Below are 14970 nucleotides of genomic sequence, written 5' to 3' on the forward strand. Positions count from 1 at the left end.
ACTAAAATATCGGCTTGACCCCGCCATTGTTCATTAGATGCGCCACTGAGTGCAGCTGGGGTGTGAAGTGGGGGCAAAGTGCGGCCAAGTCCTTAAACTTGTCTCTGTTCTCTCTTATCCGTCTTCGGTAAGGCCGCGCGACTTTGCTACGGCTCGAGGCCCGGTCTATTATTGTTGCCTTTAGCTGTGCGTTGGCATCTGGGCAGTTTTCCAAATTACAGAGGCCTGGACCCCACCCTCTGGAGCTCTGTTAGTCACTTAGGGGTGTGGCAAGGGTCACAGGAGATGCTACAGTAAGCAAAGGTTGAGAACCACTAACCTAAGGGGAAAGAAAAAACTGTCCCTCTTTTAATCTCGGCCTGCCTCCTAGTGTAGAAAAGTGTAGAGTCTCGGCCAGCCCAGAGAAATTCAAGGCCACAGCGTTGAGGTGATTTTACCCTAGCACCTTATTCTCCACTCCATTCAACAAATAATGTTTTTAAAGATTTTATTTATTCATTTCAAGAGAGAGGGGAAGGGAGGAAGAGGGAGAGAAACATCAATCGGTTGCCTCTTGCACGCCCCCCATCTGGTGATCTGGCCTGCAATCCAGGCAGGTGCCCTGACTGGGAAGGGAACCGGCGTCCTTTCATTTCTTAACCGGGCGCTCAACCCATTGAGCCACACCAGCCAGAGTTCAACAAATCCTTTTTTATTATTATTATTTTTTAGATTTTATTTACTTATTTTCAAAGAGAGGAGAAGGGAGGAAGAGAGGGAACCAGCCAGGGCCAGCAAATTCTTACTGAGCTGTTTCCAGTGCACCAGACATTGTTATAGATGCTAGGGATGCAACAAAATAAGTAAAAATTCCTGTCTTTAGGAGGCTTACATTACAGGAAAGGAAAAGAAGTCAGCAAGCAAGTGAGCAAATAACATTTCAAAGTGGTAAAGTGGTCTAAAGAGGAAATAAAACAAGGTAATGAGAGGGAATCTTTGGAGAAGATGCTAATTTCCTAGGAGAGAGTGTCCATATTGTCTTCTTCTGATATCCCATGCTTAGCAAAAATTTGCCAATTTTAATCAAATAATGCATTCTGCTGGGATGGAGTTTTGGAGGAGTCTTGATGAAGAGACTGGACAGTAGCCTGGAAAGCCACAGGGAAGAAATAACATTTGAGAGAGTTCTTCCCTTAAAGACACTAAATTATCCAAATTGAATTTTCCAGTTTCATAACTAAACCCTTTATAAAGAAACTAGGAAAGTTTTCAAAAAATTAACAGGGAGCATGTCTATTTGCCCTCTGTCTTGTACTATTATGCATAGCTGGCTAACTTAAGTGTGTTGTTTTAATTAAAGGCACCTGTGGGAGCTGGCCAGGTACCACTGTATCAATGGCCAGTTGAGCATTTCCTGGAAGGACAGTTCCCTGAATGACCTGGCAGTGTTACCACTAAGCCAGATAAAACTTATACTGGAGGCAACTAGGGCTATGCGTCCTCAGCAGAAGTGAGTTGAATAAGCAAGACATCCCTTTTTGCTGCATTCTCAGATGACTCAGTTCCATTTCCTGGGGGAAGCAACATGCCTCTCAGAAAAGTTCTGAGCTGAGCCCCAGCTCGCTGAGGGAGAGTCACCACTTAGCTAACAGGAACTCTGTCCCTGGGTAGACAGATCTCCAATCCATCTCCTCGTGTTATGTTTGGGCGAGTCACACACGTCATGTTCCTACTCTGTGAGAGGTCTGCTTGATGCTGGAGCCACAGACTGAAAATAATGGTGCCTGCCTCAGAGGGGCTCCTGTCTGGCCTCCTGACTCATTTCAGATAAGGCGGCTTTGGCTCTCAACTTTCTGGTTTCTTGCTCTGGCCTGTTCATGCTGTACTATTCCCTTCGCTGACTGCCTTCCTCCCTTCATGGACTCACAGGGCCTAACTGAAGTTCTGCTTCTTCTAAGAGAACTTCCTGACTCTTGTAATCATTATTAACTTTTACTTTCTCTGCACTTCTATGTCACTAAGTCTGTATCTGACGATTTATCACTTAATTATACTTTGCCTTGTATTGTTTAATTATTTGAAGTATCCATTCATGAGACTCCAATGAAACTATAAGCTTCTTGAAGGCGGGAGTCATCTTTTAAATTTCACATCTGGGTACACAGTTCATTCTCACTATCTGGTTACGATTTAATTGACTGGATCATGGAAACAAGCTTTTGAGCGAGGTAGTAATGGAGGGGGAGGAATGGTAAGTAACGTTCCCGCCTTCAAAGGGCAGTTTAGTCCAGGGGCGTCCAACCCGCATGCGGCCCAGGATGGCTGTGAATGCATCCCAACACAAAATCGTAAATTTACTTAAAACATGATGAGATTTGTGTGTGTGTGTGTGTGTGTGTGTGTGTGTGTGTGTGATTATGTGTCACAATGTATTTAATGTATGGCCCATGACAATGCTTCTTCTTCCAGTGTGGCCCAGAGACGACAAAAGGTTGGACACCCCTGGTTTAGTCCTAACCCAACCTTCAAAAGCCAGCTGGACTGGGTTTAAAGAACCTTCCCCAAGAGGATAATACAAAAACAAAAGAGCCTACATGAGAGATCATATTCACGATCCATCCAAAAACAAGCAAGCAAGCAGAGCTGAAACAGACTCATAGATACAGAGAACAAACTGACGGTGCCGCACAGGGTAGGAGTTGGGAGGATCTCAAAGGGTTTAAGTTATTGCATGGATAATAGACTGATTAAATTTTAGGTGCTGCGTAGGGTAGCTTTTGAGGTTGGCGTTTATTGCAGATCAACTAAGTTGTTCTCCCATACAATAAATCACCCCTTTTCACTTTTTTAATGGCCGAGTCATAGTCTATTGTATATATGCACCACTTCTTATCCATCTATCACATGTACTCTTTGACCCAGTATTCCAGTCCTAGGCATATACTCTATAAAGTATTGCTCCTGTGCTCGAAGACATATACAAGAATGTTCATAACAGCATTGTTTGAAATGCGGGGTGGGGGGGAGAAAAACAAAACAACCTAAATGTCCATCAATAGGAAAATTTGTTTAATCTTGACTCCTCTGAGGATGAATTTTAATCCTATTAGTTCATGGTAATTGCACTAACGACAGGATTTCAAGATCAGGACTCCTTTGAAAGGACAGATTTAAATGCTTATCATTTAGGCAGTGGAGGCTCCTGTAGCGGTTGCTGTCAGCGGATAGGTAGCTCTGTGCCTCTCAGAATGAGCCCTTCGGCCTCCTGCGTCCACGCCATCACCACCACCACCACCACCACCACGTTCAAGGGCATCGACCCCAACAGCAGCAACAGCTCGCAGGTTTTGTGGCCTCCAGCTGATGGATCCAATTTTTCATTAGGCTTTGCTGAACCAACAGAACGACACATGAGGAAGAACAAAATGGCCTCTAGCACCTTTGGGACAACTGAGAAAAATTCCCCTTCATGGGCCAAGTCAGCAGGTGCCAAGTGTCATGGCAGAAAAGATTCTAAACCATCTGGACCCCAAAGAAGGAACTCTTCTGAAGCGAACTCTGGAGACTTCCTAGATCTGAGGGGAGAAGGTGAGATTCATGAAAATAGGGACACAGACTTGCAGGCCAGCCTGGGACAGAGTGAGGAGAAGCCAGCGTCCACTGCTCCAGTGCCATCTTGAAGAAAACCCCCTGGTGGCAATTTCAGCCTTGTCCTGGGTTAACTCCAAATGTCCTAAACTGTCATTTTGTTCATTTTCTCCATGCTTGTGAATTGTATTTTTTTTGTTGTTTAGAATTAAGACTTTATTTATTTTTTAGAGAGGGGAAGGGAGGGAGAAAGAGAGGCAGTAAAACATCCATGTGTGGTTGCCTCTCATGCACCCCCTACTGGGGACCTGGCCTGCAACTCAGGCATGTGCCCTGACTGGGAATCAAACCTGTGACCTTTTGATTTGCAGGCCAGCACTCAATCCACTGAGCCACATCAGCCAGGGTATGAATTGCACATCTTGAGCCTAACTTTACATCTTTTGGATTTGTTTCATTTAAAGAGGAGCACTTTTAAAAATAAAAATAAAAAACTAAATGCTTGTAATTTATCATTTCCTTCTTGTATCCCTTTCACATGTATAAATAAGTTCAAACATTCCCAATAGGGGAAACATGCACTCTTAGGGTGTTCACTGGAGAAAGCTGTGTGGCTCTCTGTCTCCCATACTGGCTCACTGGGTTGAAATGCCTTGTTGAATTCACCATGGTTCAGGTACTGGTCCTAGATACACAGATCAGACAATTGATTTGTCACTTAAGTTGAATCTGTGCCTCTAGCAGGGTTCACACCAACCAAAACTCTAATAAATAAGAATATCAACTTCTTAACTCATAGTGAATGTGGGGCTCCTTGGGGACCAAGAGAAACCCAATTATAATCAGAACATTTACTGATGAGTATGGCATCACTTGCATTCTGCCAAGGTACCATCACTTACTGGAAATTAAGTACCATCAAGGCAAAGACTTTTGTCTGATTTTCTATTGCTATAATTACTATAGCGACTACAACACCTGAAGCAATAAAAATCTGTCGAATGACATTTTTTTAATTTTATTTTTATTTTTAGACAGAGGGGGAGGGAGAGAGGGACAGAAACATCAATGTGTGGTTACCTCTAGTGCGCCCCCTTCTGGGGACCTGGCCTGCAACCCAGGCATGTGCCCTGACTGGGAATCAGACCGGTGACCTTTTGTTTCACAGGCTGGCACTCAATCCACTGAGCCACACCAGCCAGGGCTAAATGGTATATTTAAATAAATGTTGAATAAGGAGAGGCTGATGTATCTACCTCCACAATATGCATACACCCATCTCAAGAGTCTACTGGAGTTCTCGTCTCAGTCAGGGTATCTTGTTCCAGTACAGGGCCAGGTTGAGCTGTGCTAATTTTTGCCTCTAAGAGTCTTCTTTTTCTACACTTTTAGGACTGATCCTCACGGACACCTTTAGTTGCCTCTCCTATCCATCTCAAAATATAAAGGGAAGCCTTCTGGGGTATTCTCAGGAAGATGCTGCTTCCCAGACAAAAAGGTAAAGCCTTATCAGGAGAAGAATTTTTGCTACTGACCTCTCCTCCCTGCCTGGGATGCTGATGTGAGGACATAATGCTTGGCACTCTCGCAAGCCTGCCGCATTCCTGAGATGAGTTGAGGATTACTGGCAGAGAGGGGAAAAGCCCAGATCCTTGATAGCATGGTTACTGGTAATTGCTAAACTAGTCCTGGAACTGGCTGCCTCGGGGGTTTTAACAGAGTTTTGTAAAGTTTCTATGGCTTAAGCTACTCCAAGTAGGGTATTCTGTTAGTTGTAGTCAAAAGCATTCCTGATACAATGATCAAGTTTGTTATAAGATGTACCTTCTCTCTTTAGATATGTTAGTACACTCAGTCAGTCAGTCAAATATTGACTGGTCTGGGGTACAGTTGGAATATCTCTGCTTGATTTTATGTTCCACTTTCAGAGGCTATCCTAATTTCGCTCATTTCTAATTCCGCTACCCAAATCATGCAGCCACTCCCACTGTGACAACACTGAGTACCTCAGGTCTCCTTTCCCTAATATGTTACTTCTTTCAAATCCTTTCAAGTCATGCCAGCTTGCAGGCATTTCTGAACCAAAATAATCTATCATCATAAACAGAACTGATTTCAATGTTGATATTATCATCAACAAAAGCTATTCAGTTTCACTTCTGGGAGTCTGGGTATCATGTTTAATTATTCTTTATGTCATTCCAATTTTGAGAAATAAATACAAGATGTTTTAGGATTTTCCCTTGGTAATTACTTTCCTGATAGATATAAGATACCAGAAACAACAGTAGTTCTGCACTTCTGTTTGACCCATCTATTGTTTGTTCCTCTTCTCTTGTCTTCTCTTGGATTATTTTTTATGAATCCATTTTTATCTCCTCCATTGACTTACTAGTTATACCTTTTTTTAGTATACGTCTTTAACTTATCACAGTCTGCCTTTAAACATTATAGTATTTAAACGTACAGTAGACCCTTGGTTCTTGAACTTAATTTGTTCCAGAAGGCTGTTCGAGAAGAGATTTGTTTGAAAACTGAATGGTACAAGGAACTGATCATACAGATATCAGTACGAAAGGGTTGTTGGGTAGAGAAACAAAGTTTTTTCTGAGAACCAAGACATTTTTCCCATGAACAACTTGGTCGAGAACCAAACTATTCAAGATGGGTGATGAGTGAGAACCAAGGTTTGATTGTAATGTAAGAATCTCATAACAATATACTTCCCACTCCATCTCTTCCCCATTCTTCATGCTGTTGTCCTCATACATTCTACTTCTACAAATGTTATAAATCTCATAATGGTATTAAGCAGTTAATTATCTGAGACATTAAATACAAGACATTAAATAAAGACATTAAAAACAAGAAAAATGCCTTTTATACAAACCTACATATTTACCATTTCTGGTACTTTTCATTCCTTTGCATCCAGGTGGTATCATTGTCCTTCAGCTTGAAGAACTTCCTTTAGTATTTCTTTTTTTTTTTAAAGATTCTTTATTTTTAGAGAGAGGGGAAGGGAGGGAGAAAGAGAGGAAGAGAAACGTCTATGTGCGAGAGAGACATCAATTGGTTTTCTTCTTGCACGCCCCCAACTGGGGACCTGGCCCACAACCCAGGCCTGTTCCATAACTGGGAATCAAACTGGTAACCTTTTGGTTCACAGGCCGGTGCTCAATCCACTGAGCCACACCAGCCAGGGCGTAACATTTCTTGTAGTACAAGTTCACTAGTGATGAATTCTCTCGGCTTTAGCGTATCCAAAATGTCTTTATTTCGCCTTCCATTTTTAAAGGAATTTTCACCAGATATAAAATTCTAGGTTGGCAGTGCTTTACTTTCCATGCTTTAAAAATGTTGTTCCCCCATCTTCTGGTTTGCATTGTTTTTAATGAGAAACCAGTTATCAGTGTCATCTTTAAGATTTTCTCTTTATCACTGGTTTTCAGAAATTTGATTCTACAGCGCCTGGGTGTGGTTTTCTTTACATTTATGCTGCTTGGGGCTCCCTGGAATTCTTAAATATTTTCATTTATAGTTTTCAATTACTTTGGAACATTCTGAAATTGAGTAAAAAATTACAAAATTGTAAATTGTGTTTCATTGCTATATATTGCTGAAGGTAAATGAAGAGCGTTTAACCATTTATCAGCTCTTTGTTTATAACCATGGTTCCAGAGACTAAGTACTGAAAGAAAGTTTGGGAAATTGTTCTATCTGCTGTCCTGCCCAGATTCTAAGCACTATAACATCATAATTTCCCTCTATCTGGTGTAACTATAAAATATCTGTTCAAGAAGAAAAGACCTCTGGTCAAGATGGAGGTGTAGGTAAACATGGCTCACCTCCTCACACTACCAGCAAAAATTACGACTCAACTACACAACAACTATCACCCAGAATCATCAGAAAATCGAGCTGTATGGAAGCCTGACAACCAAGGAATTAAAGAAGTCACATTCATCCAGACAGGTTGGAGGGGCAGAGATGCGGAGACACGTGCAGAGATGTGGAGATGCAAAAGAGGTGGTCCCATGCCCACATATGGTGGATAAAAATCGGGAGGGATACCTCAGGAGCAAGAAATCCCAGCCCCGCACCAGACCACCCAGCCCAGGGGTCCAGCGCTAGGAAGATAAGTCCCCATAACTTCTGGCTATAAAAACCAGTGGGAGTTGGGATGGCAGAAGAAAGTGGGGAATTCTCTTCTCCCAAAGAGGACCACACCAAAACACAACATAATTAAAATGGCAAAGGTTACAGATAAAGAATCTTAAAAGCAGCAGGAGAAAAGCAGCAAGTTACCTACAAAGGAGTTTCCATAAGACTGTCAGCTGATTTCTCAAAAGAAACTTTTCAGGCAAGAAGGGACTGACAAGAAGTCTTCAAAGGGACAAAAAGGACCTACAACCTAGATTACTCTATCCAGCAGAGCTATCTTTTAGAATGGAAGGGCAGATAAAGTGCTTCCCAGACAAGGTAAAGCTAAAGGAGTCCATCATCACCAAACCATTATTATATGAAATGTTAAAGGGACTTATTTAAGAAAAAGAAGAACGTCAAAAACTACGAACATTAAAATGACAATAAACTCACAACTATCAACAATTGAATCTTTAAAAAAAACCAACAAACAAACCTAGGCAAACAACCAGAACAGGAACAGAATCATAGGTATGGAGAACATTTGGAGGGTTATCAGCTGGGAGGGGGAGAAGGGAGAATGGGGGAAAAGGTGCAGGGATTAAGAAGCATTATTGGTAGGTGCAGAACAGACAGGGGGATGTTAAGAACAGTATAGGAAATGGAGAAGCCAAAGAACTTACATGCATGACCCATGGACATGAACTAAGGGGGAGGCTGCTGGAGGAAAGGAGGTACAGGTGGAGGGGGGCAAAGGGGAAAAAATTGGGACAACTGTAATAACTGAATATTTTATAATCAATAAAATATATTTTAAAAAGAAGGAAAAAAGTTGTGTTCTGATTAATTAATATGATCTGCATAATAGCCTTTTCAACATTTTCTCCTACTTTTACTAAGCCTGCTCTTTAAAAAAAAAAAAACTCCAGGTGTGATTTATAGCTGAGTGTTAATCAGGTGACAGATGAGATCCACTTCTACAGTGAGTCAGGGTTGCAAACAATTTATCCTAGGTGATGTGTCCTGCACTGGAGTCACCTGATGTCTAGCCAGGCAGACAAAACACCGTGGGCGGAGTGCAATAGGCGTTGCAATACTGAGCACACAGGCTCTGCAATGATTCCTGTTTCTATGACCACCAGGGCAGGCCTCCTGGGTTGGAAAACAACAGAATCATTGCACATTTATTATTCATGAGGAAGGTCAAGGTTTCATGACAAAGGTCAATGAATAAGAGAATGATCATGTGTAAGCAAAGGATAAAAATAGGTTTAGGGACAGTCCTGGCTGGTGTGGTGCAGTGGACTCAGTGCTGGCCTGCGAACCAAAGGGTCACTGGTTCAATTCCCAGTCTAGGGCTCACGCCTGGGTTGCGGGTCAGGTCCCCAGTAGGGGGCGCATGAGAGGCAAGCACACATTGATGTTTCTCTCCCTCTCTTTCTCCCTCCCTCCCCCCGCCTAAAAATAAATAAATAAAATCTTTTAAAAATATATTTTAAAAAATTGATTTGGGGACAAATCATTCTATCTCCCTATTGAACCATTCACAATCATTCTTCCTCATCCAAAAATTGTTATAATCCTTATAGTACCAAATAGAACAAAAGGAATGAACATTTAGAAAGTACTTACTATATTCTAGGCACTCTACAATGGACTTTACAACAGCATTTAATATTCACAACTCTAGGAGGAGGAAACTATTAACTACATTTTACAGATAGGCACTCCAAAATTCAAAAACCTGTCCCAAATCACACAGCTGATAACTGGCAGCGCTGGAATTTGTATCTAGGTCTGCCTGGCCTCAAAAATCCCGCCTGTTTCTGCCACACAGGTACACTCAACTCCGCCAACCAAAAAGTGCTCACTAATTCAACTACCCTTAGGCTCCATGCCAACCGGTTGGCATTTTCTAAGTCACTTGTTCGGATGAGAAAACCGCTTCTTCCTGTCAGATGATGAAGGTATATACTGTCTATAAGGGGAGAACATAAATGGAGAGCAGTGGACCCTCTTCAAAGTACTGGGATAGCTCTTATCTCAGAAAGAGCGATGGTATTGTGACGCTCCAGATTCACTGACTAGATGTCCAGAGAGGAATCCTCCATGAGCAGAAAGTCCTACGGCCTCCGGAATGCTCCGCCTGGGAAGGAGTCTGGATGGGTAGCTTCCTGCAGCCTCTTAGGGCAGCAGGGATCTCTTAGAAAGTTGACTGTTTACTTGTCCCAGGCTGTAGGTGTTCCCGATCCACAGTGCATAGTCCTACTTCTCAATCCCATTCTTGGTATCTGGGGCAGGGATACGAGGCAGAGAAGACCTAGAAATAAGAAGATATCTGGGAGGCTGGAACTGTCAAGAGCAAGCATTCTTGTTGTAATTAATTGAGGTGTGTGCTAGAGAAACTTAATTTGCGTAAAGGGGACCAAATGTGTTGGATATTTACAGGATATTTGTGACCTTGAGCAAGTTCTTTACCCTCTCTGGGCTTCACTTTCCTTAGATGAGGAATTAGATTAGAGAATCACTAACATTCCATACTTCTATGATGACGGAAATCTCAACAGCACAGACTGGAGGGCCTCAAAGGAAAAAATCCTTATTCTTCCAGATGATGTTTACCCAGGCCAGCTTTATTTAAATGGCTGGTTTCATGCCCAGTTTTCCCCCAAAGTTCTGAATGGAACTGTATAGTTAACCCTTTTTTAGTATAACAACAAATATCTTTTCAATTTAATAGACTCCAGAAGACACAGAGGAACATCTGTAAAAAAAAAGTAATAATACATGATAATTAAGACTAAATGAAATCACAGCTGTAAATTGCCAAGCAAGGCATGCCACACACAGTAGGCACTAAGAAATGTGAGTCAGCACTGGATGGTGTGGCTCAGTGGATTGAGTGCCAGCCTACGAACCAAAAGGTCGCTGGTTGGATTCCCAGTCAGGGCACAAGCCTGGATTGCCGGCCAGGTCACCAGTAGGGGGCGCGTGAGAAGCAACCACACGCTGATGTTTCTCTCCTTCTCTTTCTTCCTCCAGTCCCCTCCCTTTAAAAATAAATAAGTAAAATATTTTTAAAAAGGAGAACTTAAAATGTATTATAATTTTCTCAATCCTGTGGTCTTGGGTCCCTTTTTGATCTTCTTGCACGCTTCTCCCACTTCCATCATCCCCCCTCCCCAAAGCAATGGCTGACCCTATACTGTCTACCCCCGGAATGAGTTCTCAGCTAATAGTCTCTGTTTTCTCCAGCTGAATATACCCGACATCCGCTCACACCAGGGCTGGCGCATGAGTCTGTTCCTTGTCCCTCAGGTCAGCAAAGGCTGCTCAGGTGGAGTTCACTCCCCTACATTTTCTTCTTTGAAGTATCCTCTATTTTCCTCGATTCGCTGGTAACATTTAATTGCCAGTTTATGAAGTGTACAAAGAATGGGAAGCTGGATTCTGAACTTTAAAATCTATTATGTGTTCCCAGAGTCCATAGGGAAAAGAGGGGGTGTCTTCTACTTTATGTACTAATAGGCAATTATTTCCTATGATCTCCTTACTGAGTAATCTCCATATTCAGCATCATAGAGGTGATATTTTAGGAGGCCTAATAAGGATGTCTGATTGCACTTCGCAGACCTCCTACATCTTTATGGGGAGTTAAGCCTTGATCCATGAGTTGAGGCTTCCCTTAGGACATGATTTCAGAAGCAGGTTAAGGGAGGGCTGCCGGAAGCATCAGGTCATCCGGAATGGGTGACTGACTGTGTACCTGCCCCTTAGCTCTGATTCTGCTGTCCTTTTTCTCCAGCAGGCTGACTCCCTTCCGATCATAACTAGAACTGTAAGGGTCTGCAATGTTGAATTCTAAGTCCCTGGAGGGCAGGGACTATGCCATATTTATTTCCGCATTCCCCCAGGTACAATGCTTGGCAGGAAACAGACCTTAATAAATACTTGTTGAATAACAAGCAGGCTTTTACTGCTCTTCAAATGCACACAGACTTCAAGGTGTTCCCATGGTCCTGTCTCCTGGTGTTTACACCTCTGTGCGATCCTCTCTGCTTGAGTGTGGGCAGTGCCTACGACTTGCTTTTAATCAACAAATGTGCTGAAGGTGATAGGGTGTCACTCCCAAGATTGTGTTACATAATGTAAAACTCTCTGTTGCCAGGCAACAAAAGCAAAAAATAGAAAAATGAGTACATCAAACTGGAAAACTTGGATGCATCAAAGGAAACACCCAACAGAGTAAAAAAGCAACCTACTGAATTTTGAGGAAATATTTGTAAATCACGTTATCTGATAAGTCAATAATCAGAATACAAAAAGAACTCCTATTGCTCAACAACAACAACAAAAAAAACCCCGATTTTAAAATGGGCAAAGAGCTTGAATAGACAGCTCTCCAAAAGAGATATACAAATGGCCAACAAGCATATAAAAAGATGTTCAAAGTGGGGTGGGGGAGGGAGTCAAGGGTAAAGGGGATTAAATATATAGTAACAGAAGATGATATGACTTGGATGGCAGGGACACAGTGCAGTACGAAGATCACGTATCAGAGAATCGTACACTTGAAACCTATATAATCTTATTAACTAATGTCACCCCAACAAATTTAATTTAAAAAGATGCTCAACATCACTAATCATCAGAGAAATGCAAATCAAAATCACAATGAGATATCACCTCACACCTATTGGGATGACCACTATCCAAAAATTAAAGAAAAAAAAACAACAATATAACAAGTGCTGGTGCAGATGTAGAGAAAAGGGAACCTTTGTGCACTGTTGGGATTGTAAAATGGTGTAGCCTCTATAGAAAACAGTAGAGAGGTTCCTTCAAAAGGTAAAAATAGAACTACCATATGATCAGCAATCCTACTTCAAAAGAATTGAAACAGGATCTTAAAAGAGATATTTGCACCCTTATATTTATTACATCATTATTCATAATAAAAAAAGATGGAAGGACGCTAAATGTCCATTGTTGGATGAATGGATAAAGAAATGTGGTATATACATACAATGGAATATGATTCATCCTTGAAAAGGAAAATTTACGTCACAAGCTACGACATGGATAAATCTTGAGGACATTATACTAAGTGAAATAAACCACTCATAGAAAGCCACTGTATGATTCTACTTATATGAGATACCTAAAGAACATACTCAAACTCATAGAGACAGAAAGTGGAGTGGTGGTTACCAGGTGCTGAGAGAGGGGGAAATGGGGAGTTGTTCAATGTGTGCATAAAGAGTTTCAGTTTTGCAAGTTCTAAAGATCTGTTATGCAACAACATGCATTTAGTTAACACTACTATACACTTATAAATGGTTGAGATGGTAAATTTTATGTTATGTGGGGGTTTTCACCAAAAAAAGATTTTATCTTGCTAACAGACTACTCTAAAGACTCTTACTGCTAGCTTCATGAAGTAAATGGCCATACTGGGTAAGCCAAGGTGACAAGGAATTGCAGGCCAGCTTCTAAAATCAGAGGACAGACCTGCTTGGTGTGACTCAGTGGATTGAGTGCCAGCCTGCAAACCGAAAGGTCATCAGTTCGATTCCCAGTCAGGGCACATGCCTGGGTTCTGGGCCAGGTCCCTATTTGGGGCTGTGCGAGAGGCAATTAATCGATGTTTCTCGTGCACATCAATGTTTCTCTCCCTCTCTTTCTCCCTCTCTTCCCCTCTCTCTAAAAATAAATAAATGAAACCTTTAAAAAATAAAAATAAAAACAAGGGATAGCCTCAATGACAGATAGCAAGAAGACAAGGCCCTCAGTCAAGAAATGAATTCCGCTAATGCCCACAACTTGAGCTTGCAAGTGGACTCGTCCTTAGTCACATGCCCAAATGAGAATGCGGCCTGGCTGACACATTGGGCAGAGGACCCCGCTAAGCCATGCCTGGACTCCCCACCTAGGGAAACCACACAATAATAAAGGCAGGTAAGTTAAGCTACTAGATTTGCATTAATTTATGTGACAACAAATAATAAATACAAAAGAGATGTTATAAGACAACTGTTACCAAACTAAAGGGGTTTGCTCACCTGTGTGCACCATAGCCCAATTAAATGCAAACAGGAGTTTGCAGCAAAGAAAGGAAAGGTGTATTAGTTAAGGAAATGGCACTGAACTTGGAATCACAGGTGAGCTGTTGCTCTAAGACTGAGTTCCTGGATGGCTTGTAGGGGGGAACATCATTAATTATGGTGATGAAGAGAATGAGGGTCATGGTCAGGGTCATGGTCTCTACTGATGGGTCAGCGCTAGGGCAGGGGGTAGTTGGTCAGTGAATCTGGTCCTAATGTTAGCCATGAGTCACGTCTGGTTTCACCACTTTTCTGGGCCTGGAGCTGAAACACAACTGAGGCCTGGATGTTCTCTCTCGTTTGACTAAAGCTGTGTCTCTGTGGTCAACAGACCTGTTCCTAAGAGTATTTGATGCCAACCAGAACCTCATTGTCCTGAGAGCTTAATGCTTAAGGGAGTAAACAGTCAAGAGAGAAGGAGGTGGGTGAGTCAGGTGCTGGATGAGTCCAGTTTGAATGAAAAGGAAAGAAGGGAGGAAAGGTCATATTAAGGAAATGAAGTTTCTGCACGGTTACACAACCTGCTTTCAAATAACTGCCTTGCTGTTGCGGAACCTTGAAATATAAAAGTGTTCGTAGAGACCAATGACCCTTGGGTCAACGAGACCAATCTTAAGTCATAAACATTCATAGCCTTGGAATATGAGCATGTCTTTGTCTAGAAGTTACTCAGCCTTGCCTTGACCAGTGTGGCTCAGTTGGTTGGGCATCGACCTGCAAACTGAAAGGTCCCCAGTCCAATTCCCAGTCAGGGCACATGCCTGGGTTGTGGGCCAGGCCCCTGGCTGGGGGCGTGCAAGAGGCAACCAATCGATGTTTCTCTCCTCCTCTTCCTCTCTTCCCCTCTCTCTAAAAATAAGCAAATCTTTTTTAAACAAATGAAAATCACTTAGCCTCTGCATCTGGTTTCCAGGGGGCAATCTCTATGGTTGCTTCTGGCATGTGTCCTCACCAGAGATGGAACCCACAACCCTGATACATGGGGACAACACTCCAACCAAAGGAGCTACCCAGCCAGGACAGGGAATCAATGATATTTTTAAAGATCACTGAGAAAGATATTTCGTAAACTCCCATGGTGAGTCATTCTGCATGACGTCTCCAGAGGGTGAGAACCATAACAGAGAAATAACTTTTGCTTTCTTTTCTACTT

General features: G+C 42.2%; 2 protein-coding genes across 3 annotated transcripts in view; one reads left to right on the forward strand and one right to left on the reverse strand.

Annotated features, from left to right (window-relative positions):
- Positions 1-14970, reverse strand: part of APOO (apolipoprotein O) — a 275320-nt gene that overhangs the window by 163039 nt on the left and 97311 nt on the right. The window lies entirely within an intron of this gene.
- On the forward strand, positions 3228-3622 carry LOC129076863 (jupiter microtubule associated homolog 1-like). Its single transcript, XM_054581005.1, is given in 2 exon segments — positions 3228-3576; positions 3579-3622. Coding segments are annotated over 2 exon segments (393 nt in total).

The sequence above is a fragment of the Pteronotus mesoamericanus genome, unplaced genomic scaffold (genome assembly GCF_021234165.1).
Source record: "Pteronotus mesoamericanus isolate MK-2021 breed Mesoamerican mustached bat unplaced genomic scaffold, CSHL_Meso_final contig_65, whole genome shotgun sequence".
NCBI lineage: Eukaryota > Metazoa > Chordata > Mammalia > Chiroptera > Mormoopidae > Pteronotus > Pteronotus mesoamericanus.